At 34.9% G+C, this 25,070-nt stretch overlaps 1 protein-coding gene across 1 annotated transcript; it reads left to right on the top strand.

The window, feature by feature from the left end:
- Positions 1 to 39: 39 nt before the first annotated feature.
- On the top strand, positions 40 to 20,092 carry TMEM167A (transmembrane protein 167A). The gene is made up of 4 exons (XM_084881377.1): positions 40 to 156; positions 9,117 to 9,226; positions 12,982 to 13,016; positions 16,317 to 20,092. Exons 1-4 carry the CDS (start codon positions 154 to 156, stop codon positions 16,385 to 16,387), a joined length of 219 nt encoding a protein of 72 aa, XP_084737503.1. The 5' UTR covers positions 40 to 153; the 3' UTR covers positions 16,388 to 20,092.
- The last annotated feature ends 4,978 nt before the right edge of the window (positions 20,093 to 25,070 follow it).

The raw sequence follows: 25,070 nt of genomic DNA, 5'->3' as shown, positions 1-25,070 counted from the left end.
CCTATCCTGCCATCCTCGTCGTGGGGCTCGGAAGGCGGGGCCCCGAGAGGCCCAATCAGAACGCCGGGAGGAGGGAGACCGGCAGGCGGCGAGCACGCCCTTTCCGCCCTGGGCCCGGAAGGCTGATGTGGCTGGGGCTCCGCCGGCCTCACTATGGTAAGATCGGGGGCTGTGGGGTCGTGGCTGAGCTTTCTGAAGGGGCTGTCACCCCGAACCTGGGCTCGAGGGTTGGGAGGCGGCCCGGGGCGCGCGGGCCGGGGGTCCTTGTCACCAACCTGATTCCCCCGGGGTTCGGAGGATGCACGGGCCCGGAGGCCATGTGGCCCCTGCACGCCCAGCCCGGGAGATCGGGGGCTGACCCCCCAAGGATAACCCCGGGGTCTGGAGCCCCTCCCTTCCTTAGAGGCCACTTTCTTGATCTCTGTTCCGAAGAAATGTGCTGGCTTGATTCTTGGAGGTCTTTGAGATATTAGTTTGCTCTCCTTTCCCTATGCTCCTGATCCAGATTTTTTCATTTTTAATTGTTGTCCAACTTGACATCTTAAATTTTAATCGGTTGAATTAGTAGCCTTTAGGTCCCTCCTACTTGATTCTCCTAGACCTTGAGGATGCTACTGTACACACTCTAGGTTTTCATGACAGGGTTTTCTTCCGGTAGCTTATTGTACTTGGAGTGCTGTCTGGCCTCAGTCCTTCCTCGCCTTCCATCGCGTTATTAAGGTGGTATGTTATTTTGTGTTACTGCAGATTTCATCTAATAGTTTGGGCCTCTTAGAAAAGATTGAAATAAGTCACAAAATTTGCAAAAGAAATGCTTACATCTGCAGCCTGCAAAAAGGAGGTAAAGCCAACATGGACAGAGAACACATTCAATATCAGTAGTAATAGAATGAGCACCCAAGCTCCTGTCTGAGTGAGGCATTTTACCTGTGTTATGATAAAATGCCAAAAACCTCTACTTCATGCCCTCATGATGAATTTATGAACTCCATGTGCCAACTGTTGCAGTTATGAGCATATTTAGGGAGGGGGGGAGGGGAGGATGGCTGCCTTTTACAAAATCAAAAGTAACCACAATACCCAAATGCTCTTCTACAGTAGTTGCAAAGCTTGTATTTCCAGAAGTTACCAAGCAGAAAACCTTTAGACATTTAATGGAAAACTTATTACTTGTTACAGCTTTATGCTAGCTACTTTAATTATAGCTAAGACATTAAGTCATAGTCTGTTCCCTGAAGAAGTTCACCACTCACTTACCACTCAGTTATAGAGGAGATGGCAGTTTGTCCCAACTTACTCCTTCCCTGGACAAGGATACTGTCCAGCTTCTTTCTCCACCTACCAAATGATAAGGTGGATACACTTGTTCTGAAAGTGTCATTAGTGAGCTGTCATTTAACTTAGATTTGGTTCCTTCAATTTAAAAAGAGTAGAGAGACTGCTACTCTTAATTCTTGTATATCTTCCAACAAGGTTATAAGCATTGTCTTATTTCAAGCTTAAAAGCATTGTCTTATTTCAAGCCCACAGCAAATTCTGAATAGATGATGGAAGTCAGGGACAGGGAGATTGATGTGCTTGGGGTTGCACACCCTAGTGGAACTCAAATTTATTTTAATGTCCAGATGCCAGAAATCTTCATTTGTTAATAGAAACAACCTAATAGAGGATGAAATGTCTCAGTTATTTGTCACTCATATGTAATATTCCAATCAGACATGGGTGGATAATAGAAACAACTGCCCTGGGATTAATTTTTCATTTCTGCTCGTTCCTATGAGCTTTGGGTATCAGCATTGAGTTTGCACCTAAACTTGGCATATTTATGAAGTTACCCAGTGATAATGATTTAAATGTGAGTTGCCATATTTTAATGAATTCTTTTTTAAATGCTTTTCAAGGCCATAAAATGTTTATCAACAGTAATAATTTACAACTATCAGAGCATTAAACAGTCTGATAGTAGACCACTTAAGAATTAATATTTTTTTTTAGAACTTTAGAATACTTTGTTCTCCCAAAATTTTTATATCTTTCAAGATTCACTTAAAGTTTCATCTGTTCCTAAAAGACCTTGCCTGTCCTTCTATTTTTGTCTGCTTTAGGTATCCATCCATTTGGGCATCCAGAGTCCTCGTATATATCTCCAGTATCCCACTAGCATAGCACTTATCGCAAGAAAAACAGCAAAAAAGGTGTTGCCTATATTTCTCCCCTCTTTTGGCAGAGTTCTTGAAGTAGAGACTAGACCTTTCAATCTTGACATCACAGTGTCAATTAAGTTAGTACACCAAATGAATGAGAGTTTGGAATACTCTCAATTCAATACAACAAAGTCATGTGACACATGCTCAGTGTATTCAAGGACTTCACAGTCCAATGGAAAAGTCTATTAAATAGGTAAATTCCATGTGGTATCTGCTAATATATGGAAAGACAATCTTATAGTGGAAAGACTGAGCCAGGAGGTCAAAATCATTACCATTTCCCATCCTTTTCTTGGTTAGCCTAAGGAAGTTTATCTTCATTTTATTTATTTGTTGATATAATAGGTGACTTACAGATATTCTCATTTAATGCTCACAAACCACATTTTATATTTAAACTGAGTATAAGAGAAGGGTTGTGAAATGTTCTCCCTCATCATATAGCAGAGAGAATATAAGCACAGAAGTTCTGATGAAACAAAAAAAGGAGCAATTCTGGCTGGGAACTGCTGCGGAGAGGTAACGCTCTGACCTGTGTGTTCAAGAGTGATTAGGGATTACCTAAGGAATCATTATCCGGAGCTGGACAGTGTTCTCTCTCCTTTAGATAACAGATAAAGGAAGTGGCAGTTATGGAGCCAAAGGGCATCAGTTGGATAGTTGCTTGGAAACTGGCAGCAATAGAAGTTAAGTACTGAAATGAAAAATGAGACTAGAAAGATTGGGGTCAGATCTTGAAGAGGTTTTTGCCATACTAAGGACTTTATATTTTGATGATGCTTCATTGTTTACCTGGTAAAAACTATGAGCAGGGAAAAGGATGGTGTGAATTTTAGAAAACCAACTGGTAATAATACAGAGGATATATTTAAATAGAGGAAGATTAAAATTTGGGAGACAGTTTTTAAAAAAGCAGTGGTCCAGGTAGTACATGATTGAATGCCTCAACTCTTGATAATTGTAGTTAGATTAAATGAAAGGATAAATAAAATAATTTTGAAGGTGTTGCCAGTGCAGAACAAAGTTGGGGTGCTTCTAATCAGGACTGTAGCTTTATGCGTAGCAATGAAAGTTATTAATTTTAAGTGGAAAGTGTAAGTGGAGAAAGTCTATACTTTTGAAACAGATTCGGTGAGATAAAATGGCTATTTAGTCAGCTTCCTCACTTTACAAAGGGAATTAAACTGATGCTTAGAAATTATGATTTACCCAGGGACAGATTTATGCACTTGGATTATTTCATTAAATAATCCAAATATTTACTTAGCCACAGGTACTCAGAGAAGCTGGTGTATTCTTAGCATTGAAGCATGAAGCAATCCTGGTTTCTGGGTTTTAAATTAAATTAAGATAGCTTGTATATTTGGTACGATATCAGTGCTACCTTACAGTAAGCAACAAAGCTTGACCTTAATGTTCTAATAATGCTAAAAGAAAATGTTCAATATTCCTATGTATTAGTGAAAATCCTCTCAGTCACCTGTAGTCAGTTATTTGGGGTAAATGGAGTATCTGTGTATGTGTTTGCACATTCACATACAGGCTTACATTTCTCCCTATATTTCCATGTTTTCTGTTTTCAGAGATAATAGTGGTACATATGAATTTACAAGTACAAACTAGTTGGAAATGCTGATCTGACCTAGATTTGTAAAAGATAAAGTGCTGACCCACTTTTCCAGTGCTGTATAATTTTGTAACACAATTAGGTCAGGAGTGTCATCTGTGGGTTTCTTTCGACCCCCAGAGAGGGATAAATGACTTTAGTTTTGTGTAAAAGCAGTAGTTATTAAAGTAAGTAAAATTGCTACTATTTGGAGTTTATTTGTTTATTTATTTAAATCTTTGGTGTTCAGTTCTTGATTAAAGTGAATTTTAGTTAAACTGGCAGAATTAAATAGATTAATAAAAATGTGTTTTTTACATAGGAAACAGTCAACATTTAAAGCTCCCAGACAGTGTTAAGCATAAAGAAAGCCCTTAATTAACAAATTGATTAAACAATTTATTTTAATAATCTTAAAAATAAAGAAATAAGCTACTTGTAGCCTAAGTGATCCAGGACTAATGGAAATAGTATAGGCTTAGTTAAAGTCTTATGATTAGCAACCAGTCATTGAGCACTCTCTGGGAAATCACTGTTTAGCATATTAATATGCATATTTCTGCTACTTTTCTCATTGTTTCTTCATGTGAACCTTTAAACTCTTAGGATCTTTTCCTCTTCTTTCCTCTGTTCCTAATGTTTTGAATGATTTCTTTTACTTAGAAGTATTTTTATTTTTACATCTAAAAACAAAACTTTCTCTTGAATTCTTGTCCTTATATTCAAACTCAGTGACTAGTTTTAACATCTTGCTGCTCTTTCAGTAGACAACTTGTGTATAAGTGTAGACATGTGTTGTCTCATGACCCGTCAGCATTAACATTCAAGAATGATTCCAAAAATAAGAAATTATATCTGCATAGATAAAATGACAAAAACAGAATCTGAAATAGGTATTACTAACTCTTCAAACTGATTTCAGCATAGCGAATTTTAAAAAGATGTATCAACATTGCAAATAATTTTGTGTTTGGACATTAAGCTTTGCATTGACTATTCATTGATAAATGATTTCATGCACTGTAGTGGTGGCCAAATGAAAATCTATATTATTTTCATTATTTCAAATGGACTGAAAAGTGTTTTACTTTAAAGAGATTATACAAAGTAACTGATTCATCAAGTTGATTTCCTTCTGGTCTAGATAAGTTAATTTAGTACAATAACATTAATTATTTGAAGTATTTTAGAAGCTCTGATTAGCTATTCATAGTGTGATAGGTCTGGGGTGTGGAGGGATAATAAAAGGGGCCTTTGGAGAAAAATAGTTGGAGATCTCCCATTACCATATCTTTAGAAGCACAACTATGAGAGTAATGGTCAAAGTCAAGGGTTACCATTTTGACTGTATTTGAGGTTGTTTGTGATCCAGATGCCCAAGCAACCCTGAGTCTAGGAAATGTTATTGGATACCTCATAAAAAGGAAGTATTTGTAGGTGTGGTCAACAGAATGCCCCACACACACAAAAGAAAACCTTGCAAATATGTTATCTTATTTGGCAAAAGGTACTTTGCATATTTGATTAAGAATTTTGGAATGGGATGAGTATCTTGAATTATGTATGGGGATAGGGAAGGGATGATTTAATCACAAGGATACTTGTAAGAAGGAGGCTGGAGTGACTGTAGAAGTCGGGGTCACTAGCCAAGGAATACATGCAGCCTCTAGAAGCTAGAAAAGGCAAGAAAACAGACTCTTCCCTAGAGCCTCCAGAAGAAACAAGTTTATAACTCCTTAGTTCCAACGTGCATTATTTAGTGTTTAATTTATGTAGCTATTATTTATTAAGCTGGATAGCATGCCATTGTATAACCCCCTGCCATTATCACAAGGTGTCCTCATGGAAAACTAGGTAAACCTGAGATGGGAGAATTCTTTGAGTTTCTAGAATTTTCTGCCAGCCAGCTTGCCCACTCACTTAATTATCCAGACCTCTTAGGTGAATCAGAAGAAGACACATTGTTCCATATGCAAGCACCTTAAGACTGGCTGCCTGATAGAACTTTCTCTGAATTCCAGTTTGTGATATAAAAAGATTTAAATGTTGAAAGGAAATTACCTCAGGCCTTTATTTTTTACCCTACAGCCTTTGCCGTTAACATAAGCATAAGGATATTTGCTTCTTCCTTTTGGATTTTCCAAGTATCAGTGACAAGTAAATATAAATGCAAAGGAATATATGGAGGTTTCTCTTAAGTAAACAATATTCAGCAGTCTGATCTACACTTTTTTGTAATAACGTTCATTGTTAATTTGGAACCTAAGTATGCTCTTGCATTTGTTAAAATGATATTATTTGTAATTGTTTACAAGTTCCTGTTCATTCTGCATTTTTCGGTGACTACTATGCACTATTTTTCTTAATAGTCAGTGGGGTTGATAAGAACCCCAATAAAATAAAGGATACAATTACAGTACAGTATGATGGGCACTGTCATAGGCATCTATGTGTGTAACACATGTCAGAGATCCTGCCTGCTTGGTGTGGAGAGTGGGAACAGGAGAGATTTCCCAGAGGAGGTACCTCTTGAGTTGAGACCAGTTTCAGGCAGGCAAAACTAGATGGAAATGTGGAAAATGCAGAATACCTTGAAAAAGATTTCATGATTGAAAAGATCTGAAAAAAATTAAACACAGTAAATGAATTTTCCTTCCTTTACCACCTTATCACCTTTCCCTTTATTTTGCGATCAGATATGCTTTATTTTTTTCTTTGCTTCTTCCCTTTTCTTTACTAGCGCTTACCTTTTTGAAATCCCAATTAATTTTCTACAGAACAGGAACATCTGTTTCCTTTAACCCTGAGAATAGAATTTTATATCAGTGGCCAACAGATGCTAAGCATTAGGAGGACTGCTTAGGTAGGCTAAGCAATGGTGCATTGATGTCTAGAAGTTGAAACTCTTTAAACCAGTCTGAGTGCATCTCAGGGATTTTACCACTAAGATTATTTGTTTACATTTGGGGTTTTATAAACCCCAGGAACAAAGTTGCATATATTATATATTGCATACTTGTAAATGATTTTCATTCGTAAACGGTTTAACATACAAATGTATATGACACACCCCACTTCTTTAATAATAGCCATGTTTCTAAGTGCCTCAAAACCTTTTATTATGAAAAATTCAAACATACAAAGGTAGAAAGAAGAGCCCAGTGAAGCCTCATATACTCAGCTTTTCATCAATCCAACACCTTCCACCACACACACACTGGATTACTTAGAAGCCAATCCCAGACAGCATATCACTTAAGCTTGTTTCTTTAACAAGACATTCAGGAAAGGGAAAAATATACATTGCAAAATCATGCATTAGGTGCTCCATTACGGAAGATGATAAAGCTCCTTTGCAAATTTATTTTCCAGCCACTTTACTACATAAATCCTTTGCTTAATACAATAAATCTGCACATTTTCCCCTGAACATGCAAATTTCTGATCCTATGGAATGCTTTACATGCTTTGGTCTCTTCTGGAGCCTGCTCTCTGTTCTTTGCCCATCTGATTATGCTCTTTCAAGGCTTGATTCAGTTCCTGCTTTCTCCTTGAGGCTTTTCCTGACTTTCCTTTATGAAAACAGCACTTTTTTTGTCAGCATTGCTCAGTAGTCACATATGCTACAGCGAATTGCTACTTAGTTTTGAAAACATATGTCCTAACTATTATAACTGCTGCATACCTCAGTTAAAATGTATAAAATAAGGGTATTAATAACATATATATGGGGATAAATAAGATAATCTAAATAAGCACCCAGTGAATATCAATTGTTGTAGGGTCCTAGAGGAAAAGAATCATGCTATGTACTTTTTCATCCCATATCTATTTATACCCCAGAGTAGATACTAAATATATGTTTAGTTATTTTTGCTGGAAGGAAATATATTTCATGAGGTTATTACCAAGTAGTATATTTATCAACATACTGATATATATGTTAAATATATATATATATATATGTGTGTGTGTGTGTGTGTGTGTGTGTGTGTTCAAAATATGACCCTTGGAAGGTAAGCATTGTGAGATACTTAATGTTTTCTATTTAGAATTGATCCTGAGATTATCCATTAACTCTGTTTAAGTTATAAAATGTATATCACTTGTCTTCACCGATGCAAAATTAAAATCCAGTTGGATTTACGATGTTGCCTTCTAGTATAAGAACCAGGCTTAGCACTTGGTTCTACTTCTGTGTTCTTCGTTATGTTTTGTGGTTTTGTCAGTTTTGTTCTTGGATGCCAATCTTGCACATTTCATATTAAGCTTATTCCTAGATATTTTGCTATTGTACATGAAATTTTTTTTATATCTTTTACCTGGTTGATGATATAATCGTGAAGCCTATTGATTTAAATATTTTAATTTATGTAGCCAGCTACCTTATATGTAATTCCTTTACGGTCTGTAATTGTTTTTCACTAGATTCTTTTGGGCTTATTATTATACAGTAGCATTTGTGCACTTTTTATTTATTCAGCCATCCCTTATTTGGTTCCTAATATGTGTTAGGTGCTAAAGATTGAGTCTGATAAGACAATGTCCACTCTTCAGGGCCCATCCAGTATTATAATAAATGTATGTCAGTTTGCTATGGGAACAGGAAGGAGAATTCTATATGAAATAGGAGAGGGGAAACAGATGAGTTCAAGATTTCCTGGAAAAGATAATGCTTGAGCTGAATTTTGAATAGAGTAAGTCTACCTTTCCTTTACTATGACTGGAAACTTAAGATTTTTAAGTTTTTTATTGAATAACTTTTAAACATTCAGTAGTGAATGATCAAGTGCTTTTCTTTCACCAAAAGCAAATAACTGTGCGCAATTGCTTAAATTTAAAGCATCCTATCCTAAAAGAATTTCAGAATTGATAGAAACTTTAGCCAACATTTAGTCTATCTCCCCATTTTCCACTCAGTTTATGTGAAACAGAGACTTAGAGGCTAGTGATTCAGTAGAGCTTGGAGACTCTTTGTCCCACATGTAGTCTGGGCCTCCAGAACATCTGTATTAATTACATATTGATTCAGCTTTGATGAGCTATTTTGGATTTGTGACTTTTTTCTGTAGTGTTTTTAAAGTTGTTGAATTTAGAATTTTTGTTACATCTTCTCCATTCCTTAGCCCAAAGACAAAAGAAGAAAGTACACTCTCGGAATGCCTTATTATTTTGGTTTTAAGTGTTCTTAGATATGTTTTTCTGTTTGGCTTTTTGAAGAAAAAATATTCTTTATATGGATTTGTCAGGCATATTTTGCCTATGTTTTCTTTTGATATTAATTTTTCTTTTTCTCTTTTTAGTCTGCCATTTTCAATTTTCAGAGTCTGTTGACTGTAATCTTGCTGCTTATATGTACCTGTGCTTATATCCGATCCTTGGCACCCAGCCTCCTGGACAGAAATAAAACTGGGTATGTTACTAATGATGTCTAATCACCCAAATTAATTCTTATAGATATTGAATGTAAATTACTCTAAACACCATTAAACAATTTAATTTCTATATATAGCTTAGTTTTGTAATAACTTTTTACCTTATTTTCTTCCTCTGTTTTAAAAATCAAACTATATTCACAGAATCTTATTAAATAAAAGCATAAATATCAGAAGTGACCTGAAATTTATTAGATTGAAAAATATATTTAAAAAGATGCAACAGATTTTTTCTGGGATTAAGAATATAGAATAATTAGTAAAATTGGTTATCACATTTTGAAAGTATTAAAGTTTGTAAGCATACTTTCTATAAAAAAATAATATAGACATTCTCCAGTCTAAGACTGCTCTAATCATATGAACTCCCTGTCTATATCATAAAATTAACATCTTTGAAGAAATTTATTTACTTAAACATTCTTGGGCATGTCACATCCCTGTTAATTATTAGATTCATTATCCCTACCCCCCTAAAAAAAAAATTTGAACTTAATATCATAACACACAAAATTAAGTTTTATAAAGTGTCATATTTGTAATACAGAAATACATATTGAATTTAACCAAAAGGAGAGTATATTTAAAAAAGAGAACATGTGGTAAAAACTGTTTTCTTTGCCTTATATAATTGTTAATTTTCTATGAATTGTCTTAATCCTTTCATGATAAGAGCCTGTACCTCACTTAATGATTTTAAGAAATAAAAGGATGAAATAATAGAAGATTTCACATAGGAATAATTATCTCCAGCACCTTTTTTTGTTTTTAACAGGAAGATAATACAAAGGCCAAATTAGAATCTTGCAAGGTCAAACACTTCTCTTCCACTAATAAAAACTTCTACAAAGGCCAGGTGGTAGATATTCAACCATGAGAGTAATAATTTCTGCTCTCTCTTCTTCAATCTATTCTATCTTTGGAGTCATAATTAACATCAATCCAAACATCCCATTCTCTAAATTATTTTTTTTTAACCTTTTTTATTTACTAGGGTTGTTTGAACATTTGTAAAGAAAAAAATAGAGCTCGAACCAGTTTTGAATATTGAAAATCATTAGTCCTGTTCTAATAAACTGATAATCTGGCTCTGTTGGCCTGAGGGATTTTATTTAAATAATTTACTAAAGTTGAAAACAGATGCTATTTGTCCATCAGTTTTTATGACCATGCCCTACTTCTTTGTCTTTTTGTCATTTTTTTTCCCCCCCTAAACTATTGCACTTCATCTTCGGCACTCAATTTAATACTTTGTCCATTTGTTGAAATTGCTTAATTGTATTTGTTTCTTACTTGCGTGTGAAGTCTTTTTACCCAACCAATTTTATTTCCTTTTTTCCTTCCTCTGTAACCCCAACTATTAACTATAGTTAAAGCATATGGAATGCTAACTTCTACCTAATAAGATACTTCTAAGTGTTCGTTTCATTAAAGAATAATCACGTAGTAGTAGAATAGAATGTTGATGCTATTATGAAGAAAGTAGATTGCATGTGGAAATATGTCTGCTCCTCATTCCTTTAGGAGCAGGAATACCTCCATAACATGCTACATGAAAGGAGTTCTCAGGGCTACCAACCTTACAGGAGAGGTTGAGTAGTAGTATATTTCTCCTACATAAAAGCCCTAAGAAATAACATAACTATTTTTATATTTTAAAGTTTATGTTGATAGTTAATCCTTTGAAAGCTTCTTAAAAATAATTGTTTCTATTTTATAAATATAATATTAAGTCCCATTTTATTTTGATTTGTTTATAGGAAATATTTCTGCAGAAAAAAATTATACACTAATCTTTTTTAGTTACAATATATATCTTTATATTGAGTATTCCATGCTTAAGTTGAGAATCTAGGTTGATTGCATAAAGCTAGTTCTTGATGACTTCACGGCTGGAAATCACAACTTAATTTTTTGCTGCTTCAGATAACAAAAAACAGCGGGAAAGCTTGCTATTTTGTCTTGTTTCCTATTTTCATAGACCTGATAGCTTTATCAGAAGACATACTTATGGGCTCATAGCCATAGATACTAAGCAGCATAATTGTTTAGGTTTTTACCATCTATTAAAATTCCTGTGTTTTAATGAATAGCATTTTGAATAATACAGAAATATGTCTAAGAAGGAAATATGAATAGCTTTAATATGTCAACTGTGCTGTACAAATTTCTGATGATACTAAATAGAATATTATATCTGAAAAGACCTTGACTGTGATCAGATGGTTTCAGACAATGTTCTGTGGGACTTTGAGCTTCCCATGGAGGAGCTCCAGGTATGCTGCCTAAGTCCCACAAGCAGAGTAACTTTAAATCAGTAGTGTATATTATAATCAATACGTTTTTAGAATCAAGGAACTGTGGCATTACACATCACTAACCAGTTGTCTTCCATTTTTTATGAAATACAACCTGGTTTTGAGTGATACCTGGAGTTATTGTCACATGTGCCTTTAGCAGCCTCTGTATTACTGAACACAACACATGGCCACTGTTCTAAAGACTTGCTGTGTAAAAACTTAATCCTTTTAACAACTCTATTGAGTGCTGAATGCTATTAAAGAGATAAATGGCTCAACTTAATCACAATTAAGCAAGCAGTTAAGCAGGATTAAATTTAGGCACAATCTGGCCCTTTTATTATCCGTCACTACTTTCATTCAAGAGTCTATATAGTTTTTGTCCTTTTATTCTTATAGTAAAATTGTTTCACCTGTCAGAATGTCCATCCTTCAAAATAACTTCTATTTTTACCCATTCCATTTAAGCTGAAGTAAGAGACTTTGCTTTGAGGTCAGGAAGCTATTATACTTCAGAGGAGGAAGAACCTATTTAGAACTTAATTGAACCAGTATTTTCTTTCAGTCTTAATCATTCTAATATAATGAATGATTCATTAGCCAGACATCTCTTCGGGCAAAAAGAGTGTAATATAAATTCCCCTGGAACTTAAATATCATGATTTTGTTACACTGATTCTAACTTACTACAATAAGTAATTTTAATTTATCTTAACTTGTAACTATGCACAGCACCATTAATTATTCTATCAGACCAACAAAATAGTTATCTGCAGTGTTTTTATTTTTTCTGATATCTCTATTCATTGAATATCTTTTTTTTTTTTCTTGCATTGGTCAAATTTGACAATATGTCAAATAAGTGATAAATACATACATATAATATGTATTTAATCATAATATATTCATTTGTAGAATTGAAATGGACATCTTCATTTTCATTCTCTTTATTTCCAGAAAGTGTTTTAAATGCCATATTTAATTAACTCATACACTGTGTTCCTAATGTGGGATTTTCTACTTACATTGAAAAAATAGGCACATATTTTTGTATTCTTCTTTGTTGAATGTTATAGTTTTATAGATGCTATCTCTGGAGTTCATGGTTGTAAATTATTTAAATACAGAACTACATTTTAAAAGACCAAATAGTAAGCCCTTCTGCAAATTTTTGCCACTTTTGCATTAATGTACTATAGGTTTAACCTATGACACCACATGCATTCCAGTTAGTAAGTTTATATACATTAATACTGGAAGTTATTATATTTTACTTTCCTACATAAGTGACTTAATATCAAACAAATTTCAGTTTGGAAGCAAAGCATCAGAAGTTAAAATACTAGTATAATGAATTCTCCCTATAATACTGAGAAAATGATTTCTCTTTCCCTGTAATAAGTGACTACTTTTTTCTTTTTTCTTCTATGCAGACTGTTGGGTATATTTTGGAAGTGTGCCAGAATTGGTAAGTGTCTCTGTATAATCTTCCTTTCTTCAGCAGTAAATTGTTGGCCGGTTTACTTATATCCTATTCACACAAATCAAATGTCAGTTTTACAGTGCAGGCTTCCTAATTTTCTGCCATTTTGTAAAAGTTTGTAGAGTTCTCTGAATTCTTTTCCTTATGTTTTTTCTTCCCTTACGTTTTTTAAAGCTAGACGTGGTGGATACCTTGTGAATATGAGAAAAGTCTCTTAAAATTCAGGTATGAATGCTGTGCATTCCTGGTTTTGAGAAGAGTTTAGACAATTATTTATACTATTATGCACAAATGCCTATAGTAGAGAACGTGTTGTTCTGTATAATGTGTATGATGCTTAGGACAGCTCCTGTCAACAGAACTAGCCCAAAATGTCAATAGTGCTGAAGTTGAGAATACCCAACCTAGATGTACAGAGCTTTGTGGTACAGACTTATCTGGCATTCAGTCATGCTCAACAGCCGCAAGCCCTGAAATAGTAGAAGAAATCTTAAGCACTTCAAAATAATCAAAAAAGAGAGATAAAGAGACTCAATAGCATCATCAATGGCTAATGCTGATAGCTGATGGTAAATGTAAATATATATAAACCAAACTGTTTGCGTCAGCGCCAAATCACCCAGAAGAAGAAATAATATTGCCAAGGAACAGAGTGGTAAGAGTATTTCAAGTAAACTTCAAAGAGAGAGCATAATGGAGGAGCAAGACAGTTTGAGGAAATAGAAAGTCACTGTATTAAAGTAATTCTAAATATTCATTGGTAAAAATAAATAAAGTATGGAGATAGGAGGCTGAGCTTTTAATTCCGTATTATCATTAAGTTTCTAGTTCAGAAATAAAATATTAAGGTATTTGAAATTCATTTTATGTAATAAAATATAAAAGTACAGCTTCATTCATTAGTCAACCCAGGTAACTCCTTTGCTCACAATTATTACTTGAAAATATAGCTAAACATTTATATTCAGTTTGTAGCTTAATGCTTTGCTGTAGTCTCATCTATTTTTATATCTAATTATAAACTGCCTTTTCTTTTTTGCTTGCTCATTTATTTTTATTTTCCTCTCGATTACGTGACTCTCATAGGTTAAAGAGTTCAGTTAAAGTACTACTTCTTGCCAATTCTATAAATGCATTAGCTTTCTGTTTTGGCAAAGAAACTTAAAAAATGTTGATGCTGATATGCTGCTTTCTCAAACACATGCTCCTCTTATCTTGACACAGAATATGTCCACAAGGAAAGGATGCAATTTTAATGGGAAAAGACCCAGCCAAATTATCTTATGTTACACATCACATTACAGCAACTGTTTCACATTCATGTATACAGAACCAAGACCAGACAAGAAGTAACATTCTTACCCAAGTTCAACCACATGGCAATCTCTTTTAAGAAAATTAAAAACAGAAAAATGAAACCCATATGTAAATTATAGCATTCTAAGTTGGAGAATGAGGAAGAGAACTTCCTCAAAAATTAATTTCCAGCAGATGGAAAATTTAGGACAATATCAATTTCTCTTGTGGGTGTTTAATAAGACTTTTGGACAATGAGAGTTTCTAGCCCCAAGAAGGGTAACAGGCTTACTTATGGAATCTACCTGAAATTTATGTTGGAATGAGTTTTGTGGTTTTTAATCTTGTTTAATAACAAGGGTGTTTGTTTGTTTTTACCACCAAAGAAATCAGTATTGCTTAAAAATTATAACCAAGGAGATTTTTAGTTTTAAAAGATTTTTTTTTCCTAGTTGAGGTAGTGGTATAGTGAAAACACTGTTCTCTCACTTCCTATATTTTCCTTTAGCTGGAAGAAGTCCATTAAATGTCTATGGATAGAAAAACACTTTCAGAAAAACTCCAAATGTTTATTTTATTTGTATGTGTGTGTGTGTAATATCTTTTTTATGAATATTGTCATTGAACAGACACAAAGATGTACACTCACTAACAATAAGACTATGTGAGCTCAATTGAGGATCTTAGATAAGTGTGGTCAAATTTGATATTTTTCTGAGGTAGTTAACTGACCTTGCTAAATGAAATAAGGATCCTAGTTGCTAGAAAAGTGTGGTTTTAAACATAGAGAAACACAAGTGAGCGATGAATAAACCATATCTACTAGAGGGTCCCAGTACAAACCCAGGATCAGTTCTAGAAGTAGCACATCACTCTCTCTTATGTGTCCTCAAGGCAGCACATAAATGCCTGGTGCTTTGTGAAATTGTACAGCCTTGCAATTGCTAAAGAAACAGGAAAAAATAAGATGAATTTGAGTTAACTCACGATCGCAAATCTCTGTCCACAACACCATTTCACAAGCCAACTCCAGATCTATTTCATGCAAAGGAAATTCACCCTAGTATAAACAGTCCTTAAACACATGTAAAAATCAACTCATACTGAAGTGGTTGTTTTAAGTTCTAAAGTTTTGACCCAGAGTAATCATAACTATAAAAAATATATAAAAATTTTGAGATGAAATTCATCTCAGAAATTGTTATTTCAAATAAGTTTTTTATTAAGCATCTTATTTTATGCCCATTCTTAACATGTATTTTTATTGTTCACCCTCTGTTCATTTTCCTCCTAAAATGCTTCTTTTTCCTTTTAAAAGTGTCACTAATTGCTACCAATGAGGAAAAAATATAGCTAAAATTAGTATGTTGATTTTTTTTTTTAATGGAAGTTTCCCTTTCTGCAGAAAAAAATTAAGCAATATTTATTTGACCTTAATTGAGAATGAATAATTTCTCTTGGATCTCTATCCTACATTCTGTGTTGTATTTTTTTAATATCTGGGTTTACTCAGTGGCACGGAAATGGTGCAATTGAGGATTTTCTAAACAAGTGAAAAGGAGGTGCTCTTAGAAATAAATTGATGAAGTTTAGTGCATTCTATATTGTACTATTTTCTAATGTTTTTATTGATTTTAAAGAGGTGGTGGTGGGGGGAGAGCAAGATAGAGAAACATCAATTGGCTGCTTCCTGCATGACCCCCACCAGGGATCGAGCTGTGACCTACGGCAAGTGCCCTGACTAGGAATTGAACTGGTGACCTCCTGGTTCATAGGATGATGCTCAATCACTGAGTCATACCAGCTGGTCTATACTTGCTTTTATATTACATCTAGTTCTTGTTTTCCCCACCCCACCCTCAAAATATATGGACTACATAACAAGAACTTGATTGTGATTCTTACCTACTCTTCTCCAATAGTAAATAATAACCGAATCATATCTGCTAGCTACTCAATCAGTTTGAATTTCTCCCTTGTTTCCAACAGGTGAACGGAAGAGTCCTTATGTTGCAGTATGCTGTATAGTGATGGCCTTCAGCATCCTATTCATGCAGTAGCTTGGAAAAATACCTGAATTGAATTGTCATCAAATTTCAATATAAAAATGGGACTTATCTGCAGAAAATGATGCAAAGAATGTATAAGTTTGTTTCAACATTGAATGAGATAAATTCCCAGCTGCTGTTCTCTATTTTGTTATTGGACCAATGTTCTATATAATTAAGATGTAATCATTTAATACTCAAAAGAGTTTGTAGCAATCAATCTCAGTACTGTCACTACAATATTACATTCTGCAATTGTCATTTTGTTGTGTCCAATACCAGTTTTTAGTATCTCCAAGGCACATAGAAAAATTTGGTAAATTATTCAAGTTTCTTTCACTGTGACTTGGAAGTGATATATCTTTATAGAATGAGACCGTATATTGAACTAGCTTTTTTATTGGAAAAAAGGGGTTCAATTTGTGTTGCTAAGGGTTGCATTCATACTTAATAATACTTGCTTTACCTCTGGCCACACCATTTTGAGCATTAACCAGAGTACCTCCTCTCTTAACGAACTCTGTAGTTTATAACAGTTTTTTAAACTATTTAAAATAAGCCTATGCAGTTCTAAGGAGAAAGATAAATGAGATGTGACTTGAGTAATATTGAGAAAGTGATCATATTTAACGTGAAAGGATGTAGAACAGCTGATTGGTGTAATCGCTTCTACAGCCTCTCTGGTTAAGTATGGATAAATGTCTTAAGTATAAATTTGACCAGCTGTCATTCTCTAAGTAAAACTACATTCTTAGAATAAAAAGAATAACATAGAACAATTACAAAATGATAATCCTGTGTTGTGTAGAGTCAGGTCTCCACTTATTTTAATTACCCTAAAATGCAAACTGTATTTTTGTTGTTTTTTAATACAGCACTTTGAATCTGGTTTATGTTTGTCTGTCAACTTGAACTGGAATCTCTTATGTAACTTAGTAGATGATGATTAATACTTTTCAAATCTACTTGCTCCGCGGACCATCTTACCTAGAAATTGCCCATTATGTATAGTATTAATTAGTTATTGTTCTCAGCTAATCCCTATAATTATTTTTAAATGAGTCTGCTAGTAGCTCTTTCTGCAGAAACAAGACAGAGATCTGAAAGCCACCTCTTCTTAAAAATTAAACTACTTGGAAAGAATTTTAGGAAACATCTAAGAAAAGGTGATTATATGTTGCCAGCTTTTCTTCTTTTTTCAAAGGATTAAAGCTGCTTTGTAAGCTGTCAATATATTTGTTTTATTTTATATTTTGGCCTATTATCTAAAGGTAGTTTAAAGTGTTATATTTTGCTTTAGATAGAGAATCAGGCTATGATAATTGTTCCTACTCTGAACTTTCTGTTGGGCTTTGCATTAGGTCAGGGATTTTCAGGATATCCCCAAAATAGTACTTTCTTGTCAGCATATACATGCAGAGTAAGTCACCTTTCTGGGTCTGGTTTCTTAGTAACCATCTGTTGTCCAATTCTGCTGCCAATTAGACTTTCTAGAAGCTATGTCAACTAACTTTTCATATGTTACATGAATCTACTACCAAAAAACAGGACAAATTTTCTAGATAATCAATTCTAAGACATTTCTTTAATTTGGCATTTTGGAGGGTGTAGGTGGAAGATAGAGGAAGCAATTTTCTTTGGAAAATTTGTGGTGATATATAAAAATTTGCACTCTATAGATTCTGAACAGAGTGGGAAGCAGCTTATTTCTGAACCCAGCCATTCTGACCTTTTGAGACACAAGCTCCTTAGGAGGTGGGAGAAAGACACAGGATTCTATGAATAAAAGCAATTAGCATTTTCTTTGTTGTTTTCGAAGACTTACCACTGAATCCTGTTCTGTAACCCAAAGGGCAGTGTAGGTAGTTTTAAGCCTAGGGAATATTCAGATACTCCCTTTGTGGCCATGGTGGGATGGTAGGATGCAGAAGAGGAATAAGGATCAGGTTCCACATCAGATGGACTGCTGTTGTCACAGTCTTACTGAGAGACTGCATGGCATAATGGGCACTGCAGTTCACAGATTACTAGGTTCAGATACTCTCCCTAGCCTTCCTGGCTCCAGAATCCTTTAATTCCATCTCTCCTGGAATTTGTTTTGTACTGATAATTCCTGGTTGGCGTCAGCTCTGCCAATGGTAGGGGCATGTCTTCTTTCTAAGCAGTGTTAAGAGATAGTCAATCCAAAGGCTACATAGTGTGTTGGATTCCCTCTGTGGCTTAAAGTTTAGAATCAAGTCCAGTGTCTCCTCAGTGCCTGTGCTGCTGGTCCAGACAGGATCCTGAGTGCTCTTACATATTCAGATTCAAAATAGCCCTTTTGTGCTAGGGATAATAGTAATATGTAATGCGTAGTAGGCTCTTTCATCTTAGTGATATGCAGACCAGTCTAGTTTTATCTTAGGACAAAACAAGTTTGAATGAACTAATTTCTCCAAGTTTACAAAATCACAAATGAACAGATCTCTGCTTAGTTTTGTGAAAAGAACTAGGACTTGTAAATAGAATATTTATATTTCAGTATTCTCTCAAGAAGCATATAATATCACTGAAGATAGACAAGAACACAATTTCTTCCCTCCAGTAGTCATAAAGTAGTAGTGGGTGAAAGAGCATTTATTACTGAGAGAATGCCAGGTTTCTACCAGAAAGTAAGGGTGACAACGCAGTCAGGGATGTGAACTTCCAAAGATCCAATGCCTAAGCTGAATTTAAGAGCAGTATGCAATGGCACCAGTGATATATTGACCATAAGTACCTAGCTTATGCTACCTGTGGATCAGTTAGACAAGCCTAGAAAGGTGAGCAGAGGTTAGATCCTAGAGGATCTATATTTTTCTCACTTTCTATTACCTACCTCAAAATTGAAGTTCAATATGTGTTCCCTCCTGCCTAACAAAAAACAACAACAAAATAAAATCCTTCCTTGGTGAATGTACAAACAAGGTTGAACAAATCTATTGGCCCAGGAATACAATAGCATACTATCCAGAGACTCACCTACTAAGTATATAAAGCAGGTCAAGTATTTGTAAGAACCTTAGTCACCCATACTCCATCAGTGCCAAAGCAGCCATGATTGTTAGAGCACACATCAGCACAAGAGCAGACATTTCTTGGGTGTACAAAACAATATACAATAAGCAAGGATTTACGCTCTTCAAAGCCTGTGAGAAATTACTGGATCATGGGAAGCTAAAAACAAGAATGGGATGACTGCTTTTTACTTTCTTGATATTCAGAACAATAGATGTTCAGAAGACAAGTAGCTGAGCACGTCAAGGACATAACTAATGTCATTTTGTTACAATATTGATGAGATGCCTTAGGAACTTAACTCTTGTTTATATCCATTAGCCTATGGTGAAATTGCTTTCGCTATACATCTTTTTATTGAAAGTCGCAGAACCTATTGATGTTTAGTGAGAACTCTTAATAGCTTTGTGGATACTGTGCAGCCTGTTCTCAATAACCATTAGCAAGTTTCACTGGTTTCCAGAAATAGCCTCACAATTATGTCATGTATATACTGCCCTCCATGGTGTCTTACTTTGCCCTAAATTAATCCCAAATTATCCAAAATGCCACTCCAATGTCAGAAAAAAAGGGGGAGAGTTGGAAATATATTTCCTGTGATTTTAAGAGTACAGTTAATCATCTTACTCTGGTTGGTCCTCATGCCTATGGTGTATAATAAAAATGAAAATGAACTCTCAAGAGCCTCCTAATTTTTGTCAGATGAGTGAAAGTTTCTTTAAAGGTTAAAAAAAATTGAAATTGACATCTTTTGAGTAAGATGATAATAGAGAAATGTTTCTATTTTTATTTTCATATTTTAATTGTCAAGATCAATTTGGGGGAGTTTATGTTTTTGGTTATTATTTTGCAACTTAGGACTGTTCAGTCTTTTACTTGAGTAAGCCTTCAATAATCTAAATTACTTACTTTAGGTAGGAAGTCATTAATTCCCCCTAGAGATGGTTGAAATCTGATTCTGAATGAAAGTTGACAGTTATTACAATTATTTTTTATCTCAGCTGAAAGCCTTCAGTTGCCCAAACATTCTGGCAAGTGGCTCTTGTTCTGTCCAAAATGTCTAAACAGTGTCCCATTATAACATTGACCAAATTTATACCATTGGAAAATATGAAAAGACTTGTATTTTCATACTGTTTTCTTTTGGGTAGCATGGTCTTTCTACTGTTGTCTTCCCAGCACGGATTTAACAGGCATACCTTTGTTAGACTGTTACTAAAAAGAATTTATGTAACCAGATGAATTGCAATAACTATGCAGAGGTGGGCAAAAGTAGGTTTATAGTTGTTTGTATGGGAAATAATATAATAGTTAATAATACAAGAATAAATTTTCCCCATTCAAATGCAAACCTACTTTTGCACACCCCTGTATTTGTAGCTGAATGTTGAATTCAAAAAGTATTGCAGATGTGAATGGAAAAACTGTCTTAGTTTCCTTTGATGTGTATTGTAAATCCCTCACTGCTCCATTTTATTACCAGTTGATGTGAAACTATAGAGAAAGTCACTGAATTTCTGATTTCTAACTGCTCAAAAGAATTCAAAATGGTTGCTTAAGACCATTGAATTTAACATAGTAGAAAAGCAAAATCTGCAAGTCTGCTTTCAATTCAGAAGATTTGCATTAATATCCTTAACCATACAAATTTGTCTGGAGTGAGGTTGGGGGATCATACGTATTGGAAATAGGGTAGTCACCAAGCACACTTTGTAAAGTATGAGAACTAAAAAATACCCAGGTATTAATACTGTTTGAGCTTGCTTTGGGAACCAGTTACACATTACTAGGACATTGTGACCTCTAGGACCCTTCCACCTGGATCTGCTCCCAGCAACTCGAATTTAATGTTTCCCAAACTAAGCTCTTTATCTTCACTTCTAAACATGCTTCTCCTATGTTTTCCTATTTTTGAAAGTGATACAACTTCCCTTCTATGATCAAAATTTCTAATCCACTAAGCTCCTCTTTCCTCATTTCCCTCTTGTTCCCACCAGTCTATAACTTAGTCATCATTTTTATTCCTGCAGTGCCCATCCTTGTATGAGTTCAAACTCACCAGGTGATTACACAATCCCACATATTGATTTCATATTAGTTTGATATAAGCTCCATTCTGGAACCCCAGAATACAACAGGGCATTCTCCCTACAAAGACATGGAGTGAGTTATGGTGTGGGAGCCAGCATGCTGATACCATTATTTAAAACCAAGAAAAACACTGTAGACAAGATGAAAGATCTAATAAAAAGGTGTTCTTATTCCTGATCCTAAAACTTTAACAGCTGGGCTTTCCCATGTGGAGTAACGTTACATAAATAACTCAGCCAGGAAACAGAGAGGCTGTGAAGAAGTCCAACAAAATGATAGATGATCTTGGATACTCTGAATATCACACCCAATGGAGTTAAAAATTTTAAAAAGTGGTCCTTGGAAGGTACTGGTGAGCTGGTGTTGATAGGACCAGCAGACTACAGTACCTGAGTTATATATTACTAACTACAGAAGTATTCTTTCTATGTAAGCATATGTAACACTGATTTGCACAGGGGCTTTTTCTGCAGCATCCAAATTTGTCATATTTTAATTAGTCATGGAAATCTAGAGAAATTGGCTCTCAAAAAAAGTTGTTCAAGTTTTAAACTAAAATGACTTCAATCTTATATTTAATTTTGTCTTAAAGAGGACAGATATCACTGAAGACATCCTATTTAGTATTTTGTCCACATAATCTAGGTGTAGTTCATGTTACATTTTCTATTCCCACTTCTTCCTTCCACTAAAGTATACATAGTCTGCAGTTACAGCACAAATGCCAGAGCTATGAGAAAATAGAGTGAGGCACACAACTGCAGTCTAAGAGAGTGAATTCAGCTCTCCTTATAGAAGACAGTGGTGAGAGGGAGCCATGTCTGTGTAATATTGTAGATACAAAACTTTGGGGCAAGTCTCATTTCCCTCAGCTTTGGGTTGGCCCCCACTTACATTTCTCAGCAGTTGCTTAAACGGACAAAGCGCTCTTAGAGAATGAAGATTCATTTGTTTTTTTCCAGGTATTACCTTGGCCATCCCAGTGTGGTTGGAATTTCTTCTTTGTGAAATGTACTCAGGAATCCACCTTGCCAGGAGTTATGTGGGGGCTCCTTTCTGTCTTCCCAAGAGTTACAGGAGACATTCTGTGATTACAACAATGGTTCTTTCAGCAGGAAGCATTCAGGACGCACGTGGTTGCTACTTAACCTAATCCTGAAATTACCCTTATTTATGACCATCAGCAAGAATCAACTCACCATTGGTTAATACAATGCAAAGGCAAATATCCACATCAACTTGAGGGTAGAGAAGGATAAATAAATAAAACACACTTTGAGGTGTTTTAATTGCTTATCACTTCCCCCAATTCTCAGCCCTCCTTCTGACTTTACTATGATGCAAGGTAACACGCTATTGTAACTGCATTTATTCCTGATCACCCCAGCACAGTATGTTGCTAAGCAAGAGATGCCTCTATTTTCCGTTATTTATTCTTTATTTTAAGAAACTATTGACCTCTGAGTAATAAGCTTTGTGCTTGAGGGATGGTGATAAAGCTCCTTCAGAAGTCATATGGGAGACATATTTTCATGGCACCATTTGTTTCATACTTAAAATGACTTAAAATTTTTCTCATTACAAAATTTAAATCTATGAATTACAGAAAATTTAGAAAATGCAAATATACAAAAAGAAAAAAATAAATGTTTTCGGTAATCCTACCAGTCCAAAATAATCATCATTAACTATTCATGTTTAGATAGCCATATAAAGTTAAAACATGTAATTTGTTTTTATAAAATAGTGCATGCTATTTTATGGCCTCCCCCCTTAACAATATATCATGAATGTTTTTACATAAATTATAATTTTTTCTAATATAGCCTTATAATATAATTGGAGAGTATTTCACTATAGAATACAACATAATATACGGTATTGAATCTATAGCCTGCCATTGGAAATGATATTTTTCCACTTTAGAAATGATACATTTAAAAGAACAGCATGGCACAAATCACATCAGTGTCCACTAGGATTAATTTGTAACACACAGGTGTTTAAGTTAAATACATATCTAAGTTTGTACTTAGGTCTGCATGAGCAGGGTTTTGTGCTGTTTTTTTTTTTGTTTTTTGGGGGGCGTGGGGAGGGGGCAAAAGAGTAGACTTCTTACTTCTATTTCAAGCCCACTTGGTAATAGCTCCCACTCCACCTCTACCCTTAAAAAGTTCAACATTCACATCTTGTCAACCTTCAACAGAGTAGGGCACAATTCATGTTAAATTGTTCCCTCCTCTACTACCAGGAGTCTTCATTAAAGTGCCTGGAGCTGCTTTAGATGGGGGAATTCGATTCTATTAAACATTGCAGTACACCGAGCAAAAGAGAGTAGTTCCCTGGGTTAGACAAAATAAGTTGGACATTGAGACATGAGAGAGGCAGAATAGCAGACAGAGAAACCTGAAAAGCTCAGGATGTGGGCATGTCATACAACTGAGCAAAACACGCTGGATGCAACAGCTTGAATGTCCTACAGTGATCTGTCTACTAACATCTGTGCTGCCACAGTTTTTCCAGGTGCGATGGAGCTGTAGCTCCATTTTAATAATGGAAGTTGTGGGGGATCTCATTTATTTGTTTATTCTACAAAATGGGATATTTATGCAATTGTTAAATACATATAGGAGTATTTACATGGAAGGATACACTCAATATATTAAGTGATGAAGTCATATTATGAAATATGCACTGTGATCTCTTAGTTTAAAAAATCCTGTATATTGCCCTGGCTGGTTTGGCTCAGTGGATAGAGCATTGGCCTGCAGATTGAAGGGTCCCAGGTTCAATTCCAGTCACAGGCACATGCCCGGGTTGCAGGTTCAATCCCCAGTAGGGGACGTTCAGGAGGTAGCTGATCAATGACTCTCTCTCATCTTTGATGTTTCTATTTCTCTCTCCCTCTCCCTTCCTCTCTGAAATCAATAAAAATATTTTTTAAAATTCTGTATATGCACACACATGTGCACACACACATTATATAAAAATAAAAATACATACCAGCATGCCAATAATGTTTTTTTTTATGAGGTATGAATAACTGGCTTTTATTTCCTATTATTTTTTAAGTCTGTGTTTTTATGGTAAACATATGATAAAATAAATGGCAAGTAAATGCATTTGAACTTTACACTCTACTTTTTCTTCCCTCATGCTTGATGTTTTCAGATCATCAGACTCCTGTTGCAACTTGCTTTATTGACTTTTTCCCTTTGTTTCATTCCCATGAGAATATAAAATGTCTGTCATTTTGTCTCCAAATCTGTTGCTCTATCTTTCCTTTTCTCTACTGTCTCCCTTACTCAACTTATCTAGATGTTTCATATGAACTTAAAGTGTTTAAGGGTGGCCACTCCTTATTTGCCTTTGGAAATCCAGAATGTGAACAGTATTTAGTAAACTTTCATCCATCATGTAAATTCTTAATTCTTTGAAGAGGCACAAATGGACTGAACTTACCCCCTAATGCCCTGACTTTAAGCACTTTCAACCATCAAGAAAAGTAAATCATTTAAGTTTAGAACTGACAAGAAACAGACTCGGTTATCTCCAACGTATATGCTAA

This window comes from Pipistrellus hanaki (assembly GCF_964339955.1).
Source record: "Pipistrellus hanaki genome assembly, chromosome: 4".
NCBI lineage: Eukaryota > Metazoa > Chordata > Mammalia > Chiroptera > Vespertilionidae > Pipistrellus > Pipistrellus hanaki.
This window is presented reverse-complemented; position numbering and strand designations above follow the sequence as displayed.

What these genes read in the sequence shown, in the direction of transcription:
- TMEM167A (XM_084881377.1), top strand. An exon ending in CTGGACAGAAATAAAACTGG is followed by an intron (nt 9,227 to 12,981) that starts GTATGTTACTAA and finishes TCTTCTATGCAG; the next exon opens with ACTGTTGGGTATATTTTGGA. An exon ending in TTGGAAGTGTGCCAGAATTG is followed by an intron (nt 13,017 to 16,316) that starts GTAAGTGTCTCT and finishes TGTTTCCAACAG; the next exon opens with GTGAACGGAAGAGTCCTTAT.